General features: G+C 31.3%; 1 protein-coding gene across 1 annotated transcript; it reads left to right on the forward strand.

Annotated features, from left to right (window-relative positions):
- Window positions 1–99: 99 nt before the first annotated feature.
- LOC134725327 (protein ecdysoneless homolog) lies at window positions 100–24,200 on the forward strand. The gene is made up of 14 exons (XM_063589047.1): window positions 100–305; window positions 1,373–1,490; window positions 1,862–1,949; window positions 2,304–2,482; window positions 3,071–3,212; window positions 3,798–3,848; window positions 4,470–4,598; window positions 5,643–5,777; window positions 12,658–12,743; window positions 13,076–13,185; window positions 20,439–20,616; window positions 22,342–22,403; window positions 22,743–22,981; window positions 23,370–24,200. The coding sequence occupies exons 1-14, from the start codon at window positions 104–106 to the stop codon at window positions 23,745–23,747; spliced, it is 2,097 nt and encodes a 698-aa protein (XP_063445117.1). The 5' UTR covers window positions 100–103; the 3' UTR covers window positions 23,748–24,200.
- Window positions 24,201–25,803: the final 1,603 nt, after the last annotated feature.

The following is a 25,803-nucleotide window of genomic DNA, read 5'->3' on the forward strand; positions in this document are numbered from 1 at the left end:
AACTTCCGCAAATTTTGACTGGTACTCTTTGTAAAAATGTGTACAATTGAATATAAGCTATCGTAGTTAATTATTACAAACCAGTGATCACTCTTGAATTAGCATGGCAGAAAAGAAAGATCGTCTACCCGACGATGCTTCTGAATATTGGCTTTTCCCCTTGGTTGACACATCTTTATGTCAAGAGACAAAGCGAAAAATTCTACTTGAATATATTGACACTTATCTTGCTTTTGTTAGTTCAACAATTGTCGACCACATTTGGCAAAAAGAGCAGTTTAATTTGACTGCTGTGACTGAAAAAGGTTACTTTGTTTACTTTTATAATGCATTCCTGTCTGACCTTCAATCACCAAACAAATTGTAACCCTTCTTTAAAATTTGCTCAAGATGTAAGGTATTTTCATTATTGTTCAGTCAAGTACTTAGACTCAGGCATGTCTGAGTTAAATTGTCCTGAACATGCATTATAAACATGTCTAATATTTGCCACTGGACACCAAAGCCTATATCATTAGTCCAAATAGTTATAATAGCCTTTCAAGACGTCATAATTATTTGGACTACTTTATCATAAGTACAGTAAATAACTTTTATTGTTTAGCTAGCCGAGACAACAAAAAGATCCCTAAAATGGTTGACACTATAGTCGCCGTCACGTAAAATTGGCACAATGATTTTTGTCCAAATTTTCTTAAATATCAACCACGTTTACTCGAGATCATGTTTTTTGATTGGCGGAATAAAAATCCAATCCAAATATATACTACTGTCCTACCTTTTATTGTGTTTGCATTGTATAATCCTGACCTTCACAAAATCCAAGATTATTTTGTATGGTGGAATCCGACATTGTTATTACCAGAAGTGTTACCGTGGAGTCCACATGCTCTCAATTTTCTTGTGTCTCTCGGAGCTGTTCGTCATCTTTATGTAAAAAGCGCTGGAAATCGTATCATCAATGACAATGATATTACCGGAGAGTAACGAATGTTATGTAGTAAGGGATCCTCATAGAAACCAAGATGGCGTTTTTACAATGAAAACAATCTCGAAAAATGTGAAGGTCAGGATTATACAGTGCAAACACAATAAAAGGTAGGACAGTAGTATATATTTGGATTGGATTTTTATTCCGCTAATTGAAAAACATGATCTCAAGTAAACGCGGTCGATATTTAAGAAAATTTTGACAAAAATCATGGTGCCAATTTTACGTGACGGCGACTATATGGTTGAAGAAAGAAAGAAAAGAAATTTTCTAAAATTTTAAAGCATGAATTTTTTGTTACAAGACATTCTGACGATGAAGTTTAAATTTATATTATAATATTTAAACAAAATATTTGTAAAATCATTTCTTTATTTTTAGATAATTTACCACCTCACCTGTATGGAAAAACCTGTTACGGTGATAATGTTGAGGATGAATGGCTTATTGTTTACCTATTATTCACATTAACCAAACAATTTGATGGCTTAGTTGCAAAGTAAGTTTTTTTAAGCTGGTATATATTTTAGATAGCAAAAATTTATAAAGATTTAGTATGCACATATTCATTTAAAACCTGAATGATCAATGCTGTAATATGTGTTCCTGCTGGATCAAATATTCTGTTTAAAAATTTGTTAGGAAGAAATAATGGCTGACTGTAGTTTTATTTTTGTTCAGTGGAAAAATATCCAGTATTCCTGTTTTTTTTTCCATTTGGAACTTAAAAGATGAAGGAACTTATATTAATTGAAATATTTTATCAGTATCATTGCACAAGTTTTAACACTTTAATAATTTCCATCTTTTTGTTTTGTGATTATTATATTATAAACAAGATGTTACTCAGTGTTATGTTTTCTTATTCAGAATTAAGGATAGTGATGAAGAGTTTATGCTGATAGAGGCTGCTGACAATCTCCCAAAATGGCTGGAACCTGATACTGCTGAAAATAGAGTATATATTTCTTGATTTATAGCATATTTTGTTGATATAAACATATTTCATAGGAAGAACTGCTTCTACATATAGTAGAGATTATAAAACACTGCTAAAAAAACTTAAGATGCTAAAAAAAACCAACACCACAAAAACATCTTTTCAGTTTGCAATTTGTCACTGGAAATATTCATTCAGTTACAAATCTGACATATTTAGAAACAGTATTTATCAAGTGTATAATTTCGGTTTAAAAAAATTAAAATTGTTTAATATATTGAACAACAAATAATTATACCCTGTTTAACATATAAACTCATTTATGAAGAATACATAAAAAATGCAAATTTAACCAATTGTTTATATTTTCAGGTTTATATTTTTCAAGGAAACCTGCACATTATTCCTTTTCCTCAATCACCTGCACAGATAACCACCCTCCCTAGTGGTGTACCTGAAATACAGTATGCAGTGAAATGTGTCAGAAACTATAACACTGCCACACTGGCTAGCACAGAGATAAATAATGCTGTCAAACAAAGGTTTGATGGGTAAGTTTTAACTGTCCATTCCCATAATTCCATGCACAGATAAAACACAATCCCAAAGGAAATGTGTCAGAAACTATTTCACTGCCACACTGGCTAGCACTGAGATAAATAATGCTGTCAGACAATGCAAAGATTTGATAGGTAGGTTTTAACCGTCCATCCTACAAAACATGACAACCATGGCTATTTAAATGGTCAGGAAGACAATTATTGTTGTCTTTTTCTTTTCAAAATAGTACAGATACGAGATAAGATATGATTAACATGCCAGCTTACCTAGAAAATGTTTCAATTAAAAAATAAATCATATATCATGTATTTATATGCATAGACTGTGACAACGCTTGAATTAAAAAAAAATATAATCCTGGTTTGAATACTGTTTATTACATTCAAAACATAACTTCAAAAATACAAAGGTAAAACAATATGAGTAGTAAAGCTTACTTAGTTAGATGAACATAAAAAAAGTGAAGTAGCAACATTTCACTTTGATCCATGAATGTACATTTAGAACATGTATGATTTGCCACCATTTGATGTCATGATTTACGGTAAAATATGATTTGATTGTACATGTATATGTAGATTATCTGATAGAGTGAAGAAAGAAGTCCATTATGCCCACTGTTACATCCCAGCCAATCTTGCTGTTGTTTTAGATACAAAACCATCATTGATAGCTGCAGGGGTTAATGCATTCTACTACAGAGATCCAATAGACTTGAAGGTAAATATATTAAAAACTACAAAGTTTATGAAATTGCATTCAGTCAAGGCTGTATAAATAGTTCAACCATAGGACATGATAGAAACAAAACTTATTAAAATGCATATTACAAGAAAAGGAAGACATGCTAAGATACATTACTTTTAATAGTGGTCACTGTGGTTTGACTGTATCGTGTGTATAGAGTTAAACAAATCTTTTTTATGGCCCAATATTTTAGTTTTTTGAATGATATTTCTGAAAGATGCGTTTTAACTGCACTTTGCATTTATATGTGGTGTAACTGTTATTCATTTTGGAAAATTTAATAAAATTGGAACAGCCTAATGCATGTATTCTAAGTGAATATTTATTTTGAAGTTTAGATGTATATCTTTATTCCATTTTCAACTCTAATTACATGATAGAAATATTGGTGGCATCAAATGGCGTAATATGAATTGTGTATGCGTGAATGTACTTTGCTAATTTTTCAACTTTTGACGTCAACATGCTGTGTTTGCTTCGGTCTAGTTATGTATACATGTTCCCACATTGTTTAACACAAATAACTTTAAAAGAAATGTAATTTGTGAATATTTTCAGGCATGTAGAACAATGAGATATTTTAGACCAGGAACCAGAGTGGTATCTAGGGTAAGTTTGATACAATTGAGTTTTTGTCGTTTTAAAATTTTTATGGACGTCAGACTTTTTTGATTGCAATGCACAATTTTGCAAAATTATGAGATTTTAAGTGATGTCAGGAAAACTTGCAAACATGTATAAGAATGTCAGTCATCAGTATCAATCAAACCAATAAATTTCACATAGAATTTCGACAAGACTCTTGGCAATCATATTTGGTCCCGTTCCCATAGCATGGTGACAATATAAAAAGATAAACTACCCTCTAAACTTAATTGACTCTCTGTTAAATTAAATTAAGTTAGATTGATGGGAACTACTTAAGATAAATAACAAAATTTTTCTATAAAGTTGCATTGCTGTACATATCAGTTTATTAATTATTTTAAGGCCCTTCCACTAAATTGCGTTCCAGTGACTATGACCAAATAAGCAATGTGCTTGCTGTCCATGGGATAGTCTTTTTCTTTATAAGCCAAAAGGCAAGACATATTACTATATCAACGATTATTTAGTCAAATATCTGTGTTTACAGCTTTGTTGCAAAGATTTTGAACTGTAGGAAATTAAATAAAGATTTTTTTTTGAAATCATCTATGACATATTAGTCTAACCACAATATCTTTACAGGTAAAATTCACAAGATGTTTGTATGCTCAGCTGGTACAACAAGAATTTCAACCTGACAAGCGCAGTGGATTTCAGATGCCCAGCACATCCAACCCTAAATATTTGTCACATGATCTAGGAATGAAATTGGTGAGTTTCAGATTATGTATATTTTTACATTAGGATTAAGGCAGTTTGCATCTGGTAAATCAAATAGACAAAGATGTAATCAAGTATTTTTATGCCCCATCTACGATAGTAGAGGGGCATTATGTTTTATGGTTTATGCATCTGTCCGTCCGTCCTGCTTCAGGTTAAAGTTTTTGGTCAAGGTAGTTTTTGATGAAGTTGAAGTCCAATAAACTTGAAACTTAGTTCACATGTTCCTTATGCTATGATCTTTCTAATTTCAAAGCTAAATTAGACTTTTGACCCCAATTTCATGGTCCGCTGAACATAGCAAATGAAAGTGCGAGTTTCAGGTTAAATTTTTTGGTCAAGGTAGATTTTGATGAAGTTAAAGTCCAATCAACTTGAAACTTAGTACACATGTTCACTATGGTATGATCTTTCTAATGTTAATGCCAAATTATATTTTTTACCCAATTTCACGGTCCATTGAATATAGAAAATGATAATGTGAGTGGGACATCTGTGTACTTTGGACACATTCTTGTTTTTATACTGTAATGGTTTAACAAATGTGCAAAATCGATACTTTAAGGAAAGCTGTAAGTCTCAGAAGTGAAAAAATCAAACAAGAAAACCAGTGAACTTTTTATGCCCATTTGAGTCTGTTTTACCAAATTTCGGAAGAAAACATTTTGTTACATGTACTTTTAAAATCTTGAAAGATGGAACAGCTGGTTCAGTGATATTTTGGTCCATAAGACCAATTTTGTTATAGTTTGGGTGACATTTGTTAGGTCTTTTTTTGTTCAGTATTCAGAAACTTTATTGTGGAATATCAGAGATGTGTGTTGTAATGATTATGTTGTAAAGTACAAACAATTCCACTTAGTCACAATGACACACATCAGACAGTTAATATTCCATATCTAGCTCCAATAAAGGTAAGAATAAAGTTTTTATTAACTCCTTACCTAATTATTAAAATTTTGCATTTAGTTTGCCTATCCTACATACAAATCAAACCTACTAGAAATTAAATTATATATTGTTATATTTTGGCAGGCTCATGGCTTCGAGATTTTATGTGCAAAGTGTTCTGAGAGACCAGATCAAAATTCCAATGGTCACAACTCATCAGTAGATGATGTTAGATGGGAACGATACCTCAAATCTCTGATCAAACATGGCTACTTCAAGGTAAGGAGATTATTTATTTAATACACTGCTTTTATTTTCTGATTTTCTGATTTTTATATGTTGGACAAATAATTGAAAAATTGATATTTATACTGATGAGTAGTATGTATTATAAATAGGGTTGGGAGAATTTATATAAAATGATAAGCAAGTAACATTTTTTAATAGTATGGTTACAGTATTACTGCTTCATAGTGAAATATAATTTTTAGGCTTTGACCAGGAATTTAAACATTTTAACGTAGAACTATTATTTTTTATTCCCCCAATGCAGCAGAGTGGACATTAAGTGTTTCCCTTTTCTGTCTGTACATCTGTCCTTATGTTCATTCGTCTGTAATGTCCATTTATATAGTTATATGCAAGCACAGGCATCATCTGTGTACTGTGGACATATTCTCCATGTTTGTATGACTGCAAAAAATTTTGCAGTCATGTATTGGTATCAGGTCAGCAGCTGGGGTCCGTGTCTTCAAAGACATTTGGTTTCTGGACAATAACTTTAGCATAAGTAATTAGAAATCTATGAAATTTAAACTCAAGGTTTATAACCACAAAAGGAAGGTTGAGATTGATTTTGGGGGTTATGGTCCTAACAGTTAAGGAATAAGGGGCCAAAGAGGGGCACAAAGAAGCATTTTTCAGTTTCCACACAATAAATTATGGAACTGTGTATAGATCTCTCTGAAATTATACCACAAGTTTCCATACCACAAAGGGATGGTTATGATTGGCTTTGGGGGTTATGGTTCAAACTGTTTAGAATTAGGATAAAAAGGGGGGTAAAAACAAATTATAGGGGAGGGGTCAATTTTCAATTTGCAACAGCATTGTGTATTTCTCAAAAGCAGAAAAAAAGGGTGAGGGTTATTTTTTCTTTTTCTTTATGGTGTTGTGATCTGGGTTTTGTTTCACAGCAGCATAGTAAAGTACACAAAAGCAAAAAAATGAATATAAATTCAAATCATAAAAACAATTCTAAGTTCTTTTAATAGTAACTGCAGTTATTCTGTGTCTGAAATTTATTATGTATCAAATATTTAAATTACAATCAAAATTCATACCTGTATCGAGCAGGAATAATGTGTCAATTTTTGCCCTAACTGTTCAGGGTTGGACCTCTGTGGTTGTATCCAACTGTACTCAGAAAAGCAATTTATTTAGAAAAGTAATATCTGATGTGATACAAAGGAGAAGAACCGGTATGGACTGATTTTGGCCTTAAACTTCAGGTTGAAATATTTTGGACACTTTTTAAACACTTAGTGTCTACTTCAGTCAATTCAATTAGTTTGTGAAAGATTTTAAATGGTTTAGTCATAAAAGATGCTCAAATTCAAGCTTAAAAATGGAAAATCTATCAAATATGCCATAATATGTCACTTTTCAGATGATTTTTGTCACAATTGAAAGAGGCCACATCCGTGTTCCCTCTCAACCTTTATATATGTTATGAATTATCATCAAATACAATTTACATTTTTAAAGTACAATAGGGGTGATTGCAGTGCTAAAAAGTTACTGTCAATTTTCTGATATGTGTTTTTTATGCCCCACCTACAATAGTAGAGGCCTAGAGGGGCATTATGTTTTCTGGTCTCTGCGTCAGTTTGTCCATCCGTCCTTCTGTTCGTTCAGGTTAAAGTTTTTGGTCAGGGTAGTTTTGGATGAAGTAGAAGTCCAATCAACTTCAAACTTATTACATATGTTCCCTATGATATGATCTTTCTAATACCTCAATTTCACCGTCCACTGAACATAGAAAATGATAGTGCAAATTTCAGGTTAAAGTTTTTGGTGAAGGTAGTTTTTGATTTAGTTGAAGTCCAATCAACTTGAAATTTTTTTCAGGTGTTATTTAGGTTATGATCTTTCTAATTTGAATGCCAAATTATATTTTTTAACCCAATTTCACGGTCCACTGAACATAAAAAATGGGAGTGGGGCATCCATGTACTATGGACACATTCTTGTTTTATAGGGTGATAGGTAAGAGGCATTTAAATAGAAATGCTCTTCTAAACCACATTTTAACAAGTCGAAAATTGGTAATAAGTAGAAATTCTGGTTTTACAATGACAAATAGTAAGCACAAAAATGATTGAAAAAAACAGTAAGCTCAAGAAAATGCTGAAATGGCACTAATTCCAGGCAAATATTACACACACTTTTTGAAGAAAAAACAGCCCATTCTGCCGCGTCCACCAATATAAACTGAGTGTCATAAAATACCCAAAGGTGTTTGAAGTGGCATTAAACACCAAAAGTTAAATCAATCTATGTGTCACAGGTGAGAAATGTACCTGTAGCATAGTTATCCTGTTACTTAATTTGATTAATAACAATGTTATTGGTTTATTGATTGCAGCCTTCAAAGTTTTAGATAACAAATTATACAGAAAACTAAACACTTAATCAAATGAATTAAGAAATTAATTTTAACCTTGAAATTGACATTTCATCAGTTGATTGTCTATTTAATCAATACTAAATATGTAATAAATTGGTAATTTTTTCTCATCAAGCTATTATTGACCAATAATGTTGGTAGTTATAGTTAATAAATCTATCATTATCTGACAGTGCTAAATTAGATTTTATAAAGACGGGTAAAATATGTTTATTTGGGGGTCATGAAGAGATACCTGTTTCTGTAGATATTGTTGTGATATTTGAAGAAAAAATTTACCCAAAATCGGAAAAAATATTTGATTTAAAGAAAAACTTATGACTTTAAATTGTTCAATATGTTAAAATTGAGAATGGAAATGGGGAATGTGTCAAAGAGACAACAACCCGACCATAAAAAAAACAACAGCAGAAGGTCACCAACAGGTCTTCAATGTAGCGAGAAATTCCCACACCCGGAGGTGTCCTTCAGCTGGCCCCTGCATTAACTTGACATTTTTGTCACATATTTTTCCCAGTCATTTGCCAGTATACTACTGAACAAAATGAATTTCTATCTGGTCAGCAGCTTGACTAATAACTTCTAATATCTAATGTGCCTCTCAGATCTGCCAGACACATGCTTCCTGTTTTCTGAAACATATCTGTTTACTTTTCACTTAGTTAACTAGAAAAATGTAAAAATCAATTTAAATCAATGTATCATAGTAATGATGAAATCTTGTGAGATTGTTTTGGTAGTAGTTTGAGAGCTTTAAATGTGGTCTTTGATTTGAAGTATCTTTGAATTTTGGTGTCATCTGAGCATAAGACAAGATAATTTTATATTGGGTCTTCCCACATCAGCATGAAGTTCACATTTATGCTGATATTGTTTAGTTTAAACATATTTATTTACTATAGTATTTATTTACTATAGTGGATTGGGAAACAAGTTTTGCAACTTATATTAATCCCTTTCCACTTTGACATTGTTTGAGATTTCACATGGTCTTCCTTACAAGACTTAGGTATCACTCCACAGTTAGAAAATAAAATTAAAAATGAGCCACAAAATGTTTTATCATCTCCTTATCCTGGATTTCTAATACATTAACCTAACTGTTTGTGTTGTACATGTGCATATGTATGTAATCAGTATATTTCATAGATTTAATTTTCAAAAGTTAAAAGAATGAAAATTTATTCCTTTAATGTGTATCCATGGCAACATTCTGCATTTATTTACAATATTGCAAAAAGGGTGTGAACATGTCACATATCCCCCAAAAATTTGGATCAAACTAGAATTTCAATGCCTTTGAGTGATACCTTTTTTAGAAACTGTATTCATAAATCCTTCTAATGATATAATAAAAAATGGGTGTGTTTCGCCTCATTTCTTAATAAAATCCAATCACAAAGTTCGTGCGATAAAAAGTTGGAAAAAAAACATTACAATTTGCCGGACCAATGTATGTAGGGACATGCAAATACGGACTGTCCTATAGAAAACAGCATATATTACATACATAACATAATCTTGATGTTCATATAAACCCAATACAAAGGCTATTTTAACACTCAGCTATCCAAAAATGAATTTTATTGCACATGAGCTCTCATATTTGAAAAATCCACAGGGGCCAAAATTTGAAACTACACATCTAACTGTGGAGTGCTACCTTATATATTTTTATACGACCGCAAATTTTGAAAAAAAATTCGTCGTATATTGCTATCACGTTGGCGTCGTCGTCTGAGTCGTCGTTGTCATCGTTGTCGTCGTCGTCCGAATACTTTTAGTTTTCGCACTCTAACTTTAGTAAAAGTGAATAGAAATCTATGAAATTTTAACACAAGGTTTATGACCACAAAAGGAAGGTTGGGATTGATTTTGGTAGTTTTGGTCCCAACATTTTAGGAATTAGGGGCCATAAAGGGCCCAAATAAGCATTTTCTTGGTTTTCGCGCTATAACTTTAGTTTAAACTAAAAGAAATCTATGAAATTTTGACACAAGGTTTCTGACCACAAAAGAAAGGTTGGGATTGATTTTGGGAGTTTTGGTTTCAACAGTTTAGGAATTAGGGGCCAAAAAAAGGCCCAAATAAGCATTATTCTTGGTTTTCGCACAATAACTTTAGTTTAAGTGAATAGAAATCAATGAAATTTATACACAATGTTTATGACCACAAAAGGAAGGTGGGTATTGATTTTGGGAGTTTAGGTCCCAACAGTTTAGGGATAAGGGGCCAAAAAGGGACCCAAATAAGCATATTTCTTGGTTTTCGCACCATAACTTTAGTACAAGTAAATAGAAATCTATGAAATTTAAACACAAGGTTTATGACTATAAAAGGAAGGTTGGTATTGATTTTGGGAGTTTTGGTCCTAACAGTTTAGGAAAAAGGGGCCCAAAGGGTCCAAAATTAAACTTCGTTTGATTTCATCAAGAATTGAATAATTGGGGTTCTTCGATATGCAGAATCTAACTGTGTATGTAGATTCTTAATTTTTGGTCCATTTTCAAATTGGTCTACATTAAGGTCCAAAGGGTCAAAAATTAAACTTAGTTTGATTTTGACAAAAAAATTATCGGTTGGGTTCTTTGATATGCTGAATCTAAAAATGTATTTAGATTCTTGATTATTGGCCCAGTTTTCAAGTTGGTCCAAATCGGGGTCCAAAATTAAACTTTGTTTGATTTCATAAAAAAATGAATAAATGGGGTTCTTTGATATGCCAAATCTAACTGTGTATGTAGATTCTTCAGTTTTGGTCCTGTTTTCAAATTGGTCTACATTAAAGTCCAAAGGGTCCAAAATTAAACTTAGTTCGATTTTAACAAAAATTGAAATCTTGGGGTTCTTTGATATGCTGAATCCAAACATGTACTTAGATTTTTGATTATGGGCCCAGTTTTCAAGTTGGTCCAAATCAGGATCTAAAATATTATATTAAGTATTGTGCAATAGCAAGTCTTTTCAATTGCACAGTATTGCACAATGGCAAGAAACATCTAATTGCACAATATTGTGAAATAGCAATATTTTTTTTTAATTGGAGTTATCTTTCTTTGTCCAGAATCAACTCAAATCTTTGTTATATACAATGTATATTCACTTTTTACTACCAACTGATAAATTAAAATAATCTTTACCATTCAGTGATAACAAGCAGTTTTTTTACATCTTAATATTTTATGATGTATTTAAATGAGTAGTTATTGTTGCAAACTCCATTAGAAATTTAATTGAGATTAATTTGGAATAAGGGAAAGGGGGATGTAATTAAAAAAAATGGGTTCAATTTTCTCACTTGAAATGAAATTTCATAAATAAAATGAAAATTTCTTCAAACATTTTTTTGAGAGGATTAATATTCAACAGCATAGTGAATTGCTCTAAGAGAAAACAAAAATTTTAAGTTCATTAGAACACATTCATTCTCTGTCAGAAACCTATGCTGTGTCAACTATTTAATCACAATCCAAATTTAGAGCTGAATCCAGCTTGAATGTTGTGTCCATACTTGCCCCAACAGTTCAGGGTTCAACCTCTGCGGTCGTATAAAGCTACGCCCTGCGGAGCATCTGGTTTAACCTCAAATGGGATAAGTAAGGGATATATACATCAGTTTTTTCATCAGTCATACTTTTAGTCTACTGATGATAATTAAAGTATTGTTTTGAAATTTTGATAAGATTTTTTTTTCTTCTGATTTTTATTTAAAATTTAACAAAGAGTTATGTCCCATTAGTTACCTCAACAAATAAAATTGTTTCTGGATGTACCAATTAAACACATCCTTTTAAGTATTCAGATATTTTGAAAAGCAAAGATGGAGGTATTTTTTTTATTGCTAGATCAACCAAATCCTTTGTTTATCTCTATTAATTGTTATCATAACTATGGTTACTGTGCTAAGTCAAGGATTTGTATAGTTAGTACTATACAAATCCTTGGCTAAGTATAGTGTTTGAAGAATGAAATGTTTTCGTTTTTGTTTTTAAAATGTTGGGCATGATAACTTTGATTGATAAGAAATGGAAATCACTGTATCTGAAGAATGTAGAGATAGAGAGAGTTAAATTAAAACTGGAAAGAAATAATTTCAATCTACCATAAACATCCTCCTGTTGCATGCACTGATGGCAAAAACTAATTGTATTTTATCAGAACGGATGTTTTTGTAACATGATTATGTGGTATTCTTGAGGTTCAATTTCAGAGATTTAAACAATGTAATAAAACGATCATCTTCTAATTTGAACATGTATATTTTAGTTCTGCAATGATATTATTATGTAATTTTCAGAAAAATTTAAGTGGATGCCGATTGTTAAAATAACCTTTCATTTGATAATGATATATTGGACTTTGTACAACATGTTAGTAACACTGTATTGTTACAGTAATTTCTGATCAATCATTATTTAAACCAAAATATATTGTCAATCACCTTATGATGTTATGAATTGTACTTTTTAGAATGAGTTAGAGGGATCTATATTATATAAACAGTTGTTAGAAAAGGCCAGACAATTCTTCTTGGAACAGATAGAGTCGACAAATAGGTAATTTATTTTCATTTTTGGATAATAATTTTTTTGAATAATTTTGAAGTATATGTATTATTTTTCCAGCAAAATTCTGTTAGTCTATGCTTTTTTGTATCATTTCAGAAAAAAATACAGCTGTAGTTTTCAGGATTTGTAAAAACATGTAATTTTATTGAAAATATTTATGATGACTAGAATGCCATTTATAAATACAGAAAAATGTGAAATCCTATTCAGTTAAGATAAGAGTCATAGATAAAGAGTCAAAGCATCTTGACATGAGCTGTGCTTGAACTCACAACCTCTTGTTATATTAGTTCATCAATTTCCTGTCTTTATATCAACAGAAGTGACGATACCAGCTGCCAAGGAGAAGAAGTATTAGATATCTTAGATAGGATAACAGTAGATATAGAACAACTGAGAGATGCTGAGACAGATCTCAAACCTCCTGATGGTTGGTATTTTTCAGTTTGACGTCCAACAATCAATTATGTTACACATTTTTCTGGTATTTCTGAACAGAATGATTTCAAATTTGGTCAGTAGCTTGACAGTTATGAGTTGTATGTGTGTACACTGTCAGGTATACTCTTTCCTGTTAGCCAATACCTTGAACAGAGTTTATCTGGCGTTTTACATTTGCACTGATCTGCGTTTCCTTTGCGTCAATCTTTTTACAGGTAAGTGACAGGTAAATGTTATTTTTCATTTATCATCATAGACCTCTTCCGATAGCCAATTTTACAAACATTAAATTTTTCGCAAATTATTTACCAACACTTCGTGAGACTGTTCATCTTCCTCTGGTAAAACAGCGTAAATTAAAGATACGTAGTTTCCATTTTTACATCAGTGTACAGTATATAACTGATAAAAGTATGTCGGACAGCACTTAAAAGTTCCATCTATAAATATTGTAGACTTACCATTGCAAAGACATTCAAGATCAAGGTGTGTAGAAAAAATAAGCATACCTTATCGCGATCATTATTACTAACCTTACGATATGTATGGTCAGTATTAACTCACCTATGTTAACTGTAAATGCAATTAGGAGCAAATACAAAATTTGTGCAAATGAAAAAATGAAATCACCGCAAATAACATACGCCCATTTTATCCTTTTTAAATGTAATTAGTATTAACAATTTGGTTGTAAGCACTGTCACATTAACATTTCCTGTCTATTTTTTTTGTGAAAATATCAAAAGCTTACCAGCAGCTAGGTTTGGGAAGAGAAGCAACCTTTTTTTTCATGAGTTACGCCTCTTGGAAATAGACATTATCTGGAAAATAACATTGTTAGCAATTTCATGCATAATATCTTATAAGATATTTACTATAAAGCTTAAAAAGAACCAACAAACTTAAATTCATTTTGAGTTATTGTTCTTAGACAGATAAGATATGTATATATATACCAGTTTTGTTGAATTTAGTATAATGAAAGATCTTTGGTTATCTCTTGTGATTATCTCACAAAGGTTTTGACTGATGATATGCATAGAGATAGACTTGGTTATTTTGACCTTGACTATTATTGGGTTGCTGTCTCATTGATAACCCAAACCTCCTTTTAATCAACTAAATATTTCAATGATAAAAAAGTAGGAGAAAGTAATTTAAGGGATAATATATAATTTATGAGAAAAGTATTCAGTCTATTTTTTCTAATTGAAAAATTATATTTTAAAGAATTCTAGGTCCTCTGTCTATACTGTGTAATCATTTGATTAGATCAATTTACATGGATTAATTGCTGTGGTCAAGAGAATCAGATATACCCTTGAATAATTATCATGATTATATACTTCAGTTTCTTTAACATTTCTTTATGTTACTTAATTTGAACATTATTAATGTGGCAGTTCAAGTAATGATTGGTTACATAATATAATGTTATTAAATTAGATAGTGTCATTAAAAATATCTCAAGAAAAGGAATGTTAGGACACAAATTAAGGAAAACGTCTTGATATTAAAATGAAAATGACATATTAATTGAAACAGATAATCTAAACAGATAGCATAACAATCAAATTTCATATGACCCACAATTGCTAATGTTCCAAATATAGAACAATGAAAGTGAAGAGTCAATTTACAAAGAAGATGTAATGAAGTGAACAGAAACTTTATTAGTCTGTTATTAATTCAAGGTATAAAATCGATACATATCCTTAGGCTGTTACTGATTATTACGTTTTAAGGACAAACTTCATTTTATAGAATTACATGTTCAAAGGAAAATGTTATTATTAAAAACTAGGTTAAGTTTCCAGCAGGTTTTTGTAATGGAGTTTTGTTTGCAGTTTTCTGATGAAAGGTAAATGACTAAATACAAGGTAACCGCAGTTGATTCATATTTAATGGAAATTTGACGATAGTTTCTCTTCATGTTTTGCATCTGTTGGCTCTCGATATATGTACAATTCACGGTACGTTAATTTCATTGATTCTTACAAAAAATATTTATAGTCATATTATTCTGATGTAAGTGGATGATTTTGTATAGTTCTATAAAGAGGTTGGTAAATAATGTTTATATATTATTAAGTAGGTGTCGATAAAACAGTATAAAAACTATAGAAAACTGAAGAGGAGTAATGAATTAGAAATTACTAATTCATGATATACACATTTTCTGTTATAACATTAAAATTAAATTCTGTTATATTGTACTTAGTGACATACCATTGATATTATTCAACAGCAGAAGGTGTGTTGTTAGTACATGCTTTTTATACGACCGCAAATTTTGAAAAAAATTTCGTCGTATATTGCTATCACGTTGGCGTCGACGTCGTCGTCGTCGTCGTCGTCGTCCGAATACTTTCACTTTTCGCACTCTAACTTTAGTAAAAGTGAATATAAATCTATAAAATTTTATCACAAGGTTTATGACCACAAAAGGAAGGTTGGTATTGATTTTGGGAGTTTTGGTCCCAACATTTTAGGAATTAGGGGCCAAAAAGGGCCCAAATAAGCATTTTCTTGGTTTTCGCACTATAACTTTAGTTTAAGTTAATAGAAATCTATGAAATTTTGACACAAGGTTTATGACCACAAAAGAAAGGTTGGAATTGATTTTGGGAGTTTTGGTTTCAATAGTGAAGGAATTAGGGGCCAAAAAAGGGCCCAAATAAGCATTATTCTTGGTTTTCGCACAATAACTTTAGTTTAAGTAAATAGAAAATAATGAAATTTATACACAATGTTTATGACCACAAAAGGAAGGTTGATATTGATTTTGGGAGTTTAGGTCCCAACAGTTTAGGAATAAGGGGCCAAAAAGGGACCCAAATAAGCATTTTTCTTGGTTTTCGCACCATAACTTTAGTATAAGTAAATAGAAATCTATGAAATTTAAACACAAGGTTTATGACCATAAAAGGAAGGTTGGTAATGATTTTGGGAGTTTTGGTCCAAACAGTTTAGGAATAAGGGGCCCAAAGGGTCCAAAATTAAACTTTGTTTGATTTCATCAAAATTGAATAATTGGGGTTCTTTGATATGCTGAATCTAACTGTGTATGTAGATTTTTAACTTTTGGTCCCGTTTTCAAATTGGTCTACATTAAGGTCCAAAGGGTCCAAAATTAAACTTCGTTTGATTTTGACAAAAAATTAATCGGTTGGGTTCTTTGATATGCTGAATCTAAAAATGTACTTAGATTCTTGATTATCGGCCCAGTTTTCAAGTTGGTCCAAATCGGGGTCCAAAATTAAACTTTGTTTGATTTCATCAAAAATTGAATAAATGGGGTTCTTTGATATGCCAAATCTAACTGTGTATGTAGATTCCTAATTTTTGGTCTTGTTTTCAAATTGGTCTACATTAAAGTCCAAAGGGTCCAAAATTAAACTTAGTTTGATTTTAACAAAAATTGAAATCTTGGGGTTCTTTGATATGCTGAATCCAAACATGTACTTAGATTTTTGATTCTGGGCCCAGTTTTCAAGTTGGTCCAAATCAGGATCTAAAATTATTATATTAAGTTTTGTGCAATAGCAAGTCTTTTCAATTGCACAGTATTGCGCAATGGCAAGAAATATCTTATTGCAAAATATTGTGAAATAGCAATTTTGTTTTTAATTAGAGTTATCTTTCTTTGTCCAGAATAGTAAGCAAGAAATATCTAATTGTAAGAATTTTTTTTATTTGGAGTTATCTTTCTTTGTCCTGAATCAACTTAAATCTTTGTTATATATACAATATACAATGTATATTCACTTTTTACTACCAACTGATAAATTAAAATAATCTTTACCATTCAGTGATAACAAGCATTTTTTTTACATCTTAATATTTTATGATGTATTTAAATGAGTAGTAATTGTTGCAAACTCCATTAGAAATTTTAATTGAGATTAGTTTTGGAATAAGGGAAAGGGGGATGTGATTAAAAAAATTGGGTTCAATTTTTCTCATTTTAAATTTCATAAATAAAAAGAAAATTTCTTCAAACATTTTTTTGAGAGGAATAATATTCAACAGCAAAGTGAATTGCTCTAAGAGAAAACAAAAATTTTAATTTCATTAGAACGCATTCATTCTGTGTCAGAAACCTATGCTGTGTCAACTATCTAATCACAATCCAAATTTAGAGCTGAATCCAGCTTGAATGTTGTGTCCATACTTGCCCCAACCGTTCAGGGTTCAACCTCTGCGGTCGTATAAAGCTACGCCCTGCGGAGCATCTGGTTTGTTTGATGAAAAGATCCATACATTTTTCTTTTTTTGTTTAAACGTTGCATGGGAGTTATTAACAATTATAATGTCAATATTTACTTTGTGAACATCATAAAATAGATATGTACATTTTGTTAACTTAAGATAAGAAATTTGCATATAAATGATTATAGGCAAAACTGTTTTCTTTTTAATGATTGGATTAATCTTAATATGCAGGTTTAGTTTTACCTAATGCAAGAATTTATAGTTAAAATATAAACTACCAAATCATATTTTAAAGAGAGAGGGGTATTAGAGTACTCTACAGGATCGGACCAAGCTATTTAAAAAAAGGGGGGAGGGGCCAATCCAGGATAAAGAGGGGTTCCAACTATAAGTACCCATTAAAATGCATTTATCTGCTCCAACAAAAGGAGGGTTCCAACCCCCAGAACCCTCCCCCTGGATCTGCCACTGCTCTATTCGCCCATTTCTGAATGTCTATTTTCTTTCCAAGCAAAGAAGTAGTCAACAGTCTTTTTCTCTACAGCAAGTTCTTTTCTCAAGATGTTTATTTTCACTTATTTCTTACAAATCAACCGATATAGTCAAACTAAATTCTACCAATTTTGATACATATGTTAGTACTTTTAAATAGCTGAAGTGTATTTAGACAGTTTAATATGACAAGGTTATCAGTTCTATAAGGTTCATTTTCAAATTAATATTTTAAAATTATGTCATGAGATAAAATGGGATTTTCTCTTACTGGGCTTTTTATATAGAGTGCAGGATTGGATCCAGCTATTTAAAAAAAGGGAGGACACAGGATTAAGAGGGGGTTCCAATTATAAGTATTATCTAGTATCTCAGGCTTTACTGTAGAGGATCTTGGAGTAGCAAGGACCCCAAAGACGCAGTGTGTAGGCCCACCGGTGTGTGGATATGCCCTAGCACTCGTCAACCTTGCCCCAGCTATGGGTAAATAGTCAGCCAGTTAGGGGCTGTAAGCCAGGTAAGGCAACCTGTCTAGGAGAGAGAACTCTAAACAAACTGGGTAGATCACCACTCACCAACCCAGCAATGCAATTGATCTAGAGGACAGGAACCTCAATGACAAAACCCCTGGTCCTCCAAGTTGGGGGTTAAGCATTAGGCTAATAACCTCATCTTATAAAACAAACAACTTATTACAGAAATCAACACAAGGCTTTTCATAAGTTTTCAATCATTAGTTGAAGAAACTTTTAGAAAGTTGAAAGTTATTAGAAATAATCACTTCATATGTACAACAGTCCCAACATACATGTATTTGTAATTAATAAACCATAAAAAAAATATGTGCAAATTGTCTGCTGTTCATGTGTTTTTTTTAAACCAGTGACAAATACCCAGATAATACTATTGATGAGCTATATACACACAATGACATCATTAATCTATCAAAGGTTATATTGGGATTCTTAAATCACAAATTATATTATTAGATATATGACAATTGAAATGTGTGCTGACTCACATTTATGATTATTCATTCAATTTATGTTTTTTTTTTTATTGCAAATAAAACTGGTGTTTTTGTTTTTGATTTTTTTTAAATATAACTTGATCTTTAATTTTAGAGGTATGTTGTAGTGTTATTTGACAATCCATTTTACATGTCGACCTGTAGGGTATGAGATTGGTACTTAAAATTCAGAAACGATTGCAATGTTTTTATTAATGCACAAATTGTGACTATATCAGATGTGCAATATAAATAAAAACTGGCAATGACATTTTTTGTAGTGGTTTTACCTAAAAAAATTAATGCTTGCATTAATTTGATTTGAAACTTTTGCCAGTGGTCAAAGATTTACAATAAAGGTGCGCTCATTAAATTTAGGAGATTATTGTATTGTATTTTAAGCTTGGCCTTCGTAAAACGTAGATTTTACTGTCGCAAATTGAGTTTACCGAGCGACGCGGAGCGGAGATAGGTAAACGGATATTTGCGACAGTAAAATCAAGTTTACGAAGGCCAAGCTTAAAATACAATACAGTTATCTCCATTCTAATGCCACATATTAAAATAAATATCATTTGATAAATATTTTGGCTTAAAAATGGCATAAATGAAAAAGTCCGCGAAACTGTTGCATTGTCTTTAGCATCTAAACAATGTGACGTCATGTGTTTACTCTGGATGTCAAACATAAATACTAAACATATTTTTACTTTTCGTACGCTTCAGAATGGTTTCAATATAGACTAAAAGAAGATTTTTGAGGCTCAAAATGTGAATATCTTGTTCATTTTTTGAGAAATTACATATCCCAGAATTCAAAATGGTGGCTTTCTTAGTTACGGACTGGTAGAACGAGGAATCTAACCCCTTAAAATATTTATCAACGTCCAATGAAAATTATCGTTACAAACTAATTGCATTAGAATCTGAATTTACAGTACATGTATTATTATGCTTGTTTTTTACAGTGCTTATGTCGTTTTATATTTTATTGGATGGGTAATTTTCACATTCATCAACTCTTTACACCAAAAAAACCTACCTAGAAAAAACATTCATAATTCATGAAAAATTCAGTACAAGTTACAATCAATTTTTAAGATTTTTTGTGAAAATGGTCACAGATGAAATTGTAGAAAATTCCACATAAAATTTTTCTTACAAAATTTTGTGATTTAAAGTGGGTATCTCTTGTATTCACCACTTTTCTTAAACCACATTAGAATTGTTTAAAGCTTGAGAATATAAAGTCATTGTTTACACTTTTCTTAATATCTATCAAAATAAGATTTCTCAAAGCTGCAAACATGGACCTATATAGCTTGCTGTTCAGTGTGAGCCAAGTCTCCATGTTGCAGGCCCTACCTGGACCTTTAATGGTTTACTTTAATAAATTTTTACTTGAATGGAAAGTTGTCTCATTGGCACTTATACCTCATTTACTTATATCTATATATATTACCAGATGTAAACAGAGTTGTTTAAGTCTTTTTAGCATAATTATATTATTTTGCTTAATTTTTCAGATGATAACTGGTTACAGATAAGTCCAGAAGAGCTTGATAAGTTAATGTTCAAATCATCTGGTCTAGATCCAACTAACATGGCTAAAACAGGAGATATTTCAGATTTAAACAAAATGGGTGATGGAATGAAATCTTTTGTCAACAAAGTATCTGGTGTAGAGGGAGCTGAATTCCCAGGGTAAATATAGATCCTTTTCTCATATGTAATTATAGTTTAGACTAATCACTGGTTTAATCAACCATTGTGGTATGTATGTTGATCAAATCATCAAACATTTTTTACCAACAAATTTTGATGTTCATTGAAAAAAGATATTATATGCACTACAACACATTTAAATAATCTGAAAGGCCTCAGTGGCCAAGTGGTCTAAATATTCCAACTACTGCAACACTTACCTGTCAACATTGTGGTTGTGAGTTCGATTCTTTTATGTGGCAGGTGTGATTGACTCCAATCTTAATTGACTAGGATTGTTAGTTTTCCTGCTGAAGGTCAATGGTTCTCTGTAGGTCCTCTGACTTCCCTCATCAATAATGACTTACACAAAATAGCACAATAGTGCTGAAAGTTGCCTTAAACACCAATCAATCAATAATCTTTCATTTTATTTTTTTATGAGGGATATTGTTTTATACTTTTTCTCTGTTTGCAGAATTTTAACTTTCTGGATGGGTTAAATATTTTTGAATGAATGTGTGGTTCTCTTATCTAAGTTCTTTGCTAAAAATTAGAGTATGATGACCATATTTTTTTACTATCCCCTGGTTGTATTTTATTGATGTCAAATTGTACAGTTTTAAAAAAATTGATGTTAAGACTTGTACAGTTCAAAACAATCTTCCTAATAGATAGAATACATTTCTTAGTACAATTTATTGTTATTTATGTTGTCTTATTTTCATTTTTAACCGGATTTTTGTGACACAAATGTCGGTTATTGATTTGGGGATGCTCGGCGGGCGGGCTGCTGGTTGGGTGGGCAGAAGGCAATCAAATGTTGTCCATGCATTAACTCATGAACCGTTCAACCAAAGCTTTTAAAATTTTAATATGTTGTTACTGACAACTAAATTAAGGTCAAGTTCAATAATGGCCATTTTGACTTTTACCATTCAGGAGTTATGGTTCTTGAAAGATTGAAAAATGGAGTTTCCAGTCGTGTCTGTGCATTTACGCATGAACTGTTCTACCAAAGCTTCCCAAATTTTAATATGTTATTACTGGTGACAAAATGGAGGTCAAGTTCAATAATGACGATTTTGACTTATACCGTTCAGGAGTTATGGTTCTTGAAAGATTGTAAAATTGCGTTTCCAGTCGTGTCCGTGCATTTACGCATGAACTGTTCTAGCAAAGCTTCCCAAATTTTAATATGTTGTTACTGATGACTAAATGGAGGTCAAGTTCAATAATGACGATTTTGACTTTTACCGTTCAGGAGTTATGGTTCTTGAAAGATTGAAAAATGGTGTTTCTAGCCGTGTCTGTGCATTTTCTCATGAACCATTCAACCAAAGCTTTTCAAATTTTAATATGTTGTTACTGATGAAAAAATAGAGGTCAAGTTCAATAATGACAATTTTGACTTTTACCGTTCAGGAGTTATGGTTCTTGAAAGATCGTAAAATGGTGTTTCCATTCACGTTGTTGCATTTACTCACAAACCATTCAATCTAAGCTTTTCAAATTTTAATATGTTGATACTGATGACAAAATGGAGGTCAAATTTGATATGGACCATTTTCACTTCCACTAATCATCACTAATGGTTCTTGTGATATTGCCAGGACACAAATAAATGTTAATAAATCCGGTTTGCTGTCGGTGTGACAGCCTCTTGTTATGAAATAAATTGTAAAGCTTTCATGTTTTTAATAATAATTGTTTGATTTTTTCCAGAGAGGATGATGATATACAGTTTGATGGTACTGGGTTTATTACACAGATGCAGAAAATGTTTGGTAGGTTTTATATATAAATAATGATACACACACATTTATATTGACTGTTGACAACTTAGAATGCAAGACAAAAAGACTTTTAAATTCAAATACTGATAGACATAAGTTAATATTGACTGTTGGCAACTTTGAAGGAAAGAAAAAGACTTTTAAATTCAAAAGAAATATTAGTTATGTTATTATGTAAAATTGCAGTTGCATAAGAACATGCTTTGCTGAAGTATCTTTTTATAAAACAGGCCAGGTACATTTCATTTATTTAAGCTAATTAACTCATAAGACATAAAAGAACAGAATGTACCACGAGTACTAATCCATTGTATTGACTTATCTTACCAGAGTTTAATGACAATGATGATGCCTCAAGTTCTGACATGAGTGAGTATGGATGGGAGGAATCTGATGAAGATGTTGATGATCGGCCACCTGTGTCTAAATCAGGGAAGAAAGGAAAGGGACCAGTACAACCTACAGTTAAGGATTATATGAACATGATGGACAGGGAACTAGCCACAACAGATGTGGGTAAAAGTTTTGAAAGAGTAGGTGGAGAAGAAAACACGGCTTCAAAACCAAAGGTAATATATTGTAGGGAATGTATAAGCAGTCTTTAGAATAACCTGACAGAAACATCTAGAATGATTAATTTAGGCCATTGCTTAAAAAGTAAATTGAAACAACTAGAACACATGTGTGACAACTTTTTCTCTTTTAATTTTGAAATAGGTTACATATGTAGCTGGAATGTTCATTAAATTTTGAGAAAAAAAACAGAAATTAAATAATATTAAAAAAAAATTATTTCATGAAAATATGTGTATTTTTACCATGTTTACCTTATACACTCTGTAAAATTTGTCTCCCTGAAGTTATTTGATAAGTTTGTTTTTCTTTTTGAGTAAGTCGAGGAGTTTATATGTCTTTTGCAAGGTTTCATATGTTAGCATGTCAAAATTTGTTTTACAGGTAAATGGTAATGGTAAAAAAAGCAAGAAGAGTATTGAGGAGGAAGATGATGGCTTCAAACCTGTTGACATTGATATGACTGTTGTCAAAAATATGTTACAATCTCTAGAGTCCCAACAAGGACTGGCTGGTCCAGCCTCAAATATACTAGGGTCCATGGGAATCAAAGCTCCAGCACCAATGGCTGAGGAAGATGATGACTCAATTGTTCCTCCTAAAAGTTCAAAATCCAGAGAAAAGAAGAAATCTGGTCCTAAAATTCCTCCTCGGCCAAAACCTACTGATCTTCCCGTAGCACCCCCACGACATCATCGATCACCTAAAAAGTCAGCTGACTCTAAACCTCCTTTGCTTGTTAGACAAGAATCTAATGTTTAACTTTTTTACAATTACTACATTTGTACTATGGTTGTTATAATTCAGAGATTTTATTATGATTGCATAATACATATTATAGTTATACTCTGATTCAAATAATTTCTTTAAAATGCCATTTCATTTTAAATTTACCTCTACCTATAATCAAAAGTTTAGATTAAACTTTGTGTTGTAGTAATAATATTACCTCTAAATAAATTACCATCTAAACTCTTATACATTCTAATCTCTGTAATTTTATCACTTATAAAGAATAGCTTTGATATTTAACTTGTGTTACTGGCAAACATCGTGTTATTTAATTGGAGAAGTACCAAAGGTGGACTGTCGCCTCTAGTTGTTTCCTATGCAATGAGTTATGAACCATTCAACCAATCTTTTTAAATATAATATACTTAATGTTATGCTGCTGGCAAATATTATGTTCAATATTGACTTTTTTCACAATTACAACTAAGGAGTTATGTTCCTTGAATAATTGGGAAATGATACGTTATGTTGTTTCCTTGGTTTAACTTGAGAACCATTCTACACGTGCTATTAGAGTTGCATATATTGTTAATGTTTACAAAATGTAAAATTCAATATTGATGATTTTCAAATTTGGCATTCAGGAGTTATGTTCCTTCAATGATTGGAAAATGGCATTTTAATGTTGTTTTTGTGCAATATTTTGATAACTGTTAAAAATGCATTTAAAATTTTGATATGTTGTTACTTATGAACAAATGGAGGTTTCCTTGCAATTTTAACTTTTGCTGTTCAGAAGATAAGGTCATTGATTGATTGAAAAATAACTTTTTATAGGTTCCATACTGCAACCTTGAAAATTCTTTTTCTTATCCATTAGAAAATGAAATATGTTGTTTCTCAAAACAAAAAGTCCAGATTGGTTTTGATGTTTTGTTAAAATATTAACAGTTATTTGTTGTTTGACTAGATTGTCTTGATTTGTTAAATTCAATCAAAGTTCTGAAATGGCAGCTCTTGCAAAACAGTTTCTGATATTTCATTATTAAGTTTGATGTTTAAATTTTGAAAAAGTAGGTGTCATTTTTCATGGAGTGATTTCAATTAGAGTTTTGACTTACTGTTCATTGTATGGATACAAAATTGATTTGACCTCACAAGGCAAATATGGCATTTTAAAAGATTTTCATGCATTTTTTTTTTTTTTATAGATATTAAATGTGTTCAGTGTTGGTCTCATTGGGGTCTAAGGGTGACATGGGATTGCTGATTTTTTAAGCGTGAAACGTGAAAGTAAAAATATTGTGTCGTGAAAACAGGAAATGAGGTCTTGCGGGAACTGGGAAATGACAAAAATATGAGAATTGCTTATGAATATAGTGTTAGCAGGATACAGGAATCTGACAAAAGGCTAAATGGGATCTGGGATCGGAACCCCCCAATGAGACCCCCTTCAGTTATGAAATCCACTGATGTAATGCAGAACAAATTAGCATATACTGTTTCTTTTCTCTATCACAAGTAAATACAGCAAATGTCACAAAAAGATAACTGTTAGCTTTATCTAGAATGTAGCGTTTTAATTTTTTGAGTAATACAATCAGAATTTTTGAAATTTTTTAAGTAGTTATTTCATTTTCACATTTAAAAAGTGTGTTTTTGATATGGATTTATTTACATGTGTATGCATTTTCTCTTCTATAAATATGTTAATAAGTGCAATAAAGGAAGAGACTTGCAATATTTGATCCATTTTTCTTCACTGAGAGCAGCCATAAAGCTTATTTGAGTTTATTCATGCAACTTGCAATTCAAATTAGTACCTTGTGCAATTATATATTGAAAAAAAACTGTCTCTGTACAGATTGATCATGCATTTAAAAAAAAAACCTTCAAATGTTTGTAAATACATATTTCCTTATTGTTTTTGTTTTATTGTTATCATCTGTACTGAATTATCTGTACTGGATAGATAGTAATAGGTTTTGTGAACCAACACCCTGAAGTAGGCAATGTGTGGTGTGGTAAAGTTTGGGTGGATACTGAAGTGGTATTCCATAGTTTTTACTTGTAAATACAATTATAG

This window comes from Mytilus trossulus, chromosome 7 (genome assembly GCF_036588685.1).
Source record: "Mytilus trossulus isolate FHL-02 chromosome 7, PNRI_Mtr1.1.1.hap1, whole genome shotgun sequence".
Taxonomy (NCBI): domain Eukaryota; kingdom Metazoa; phylum Mollusca; class Bivalvia; order Mytilida; family Mytilidae; genus Mytilus; species Mytilus trossulus.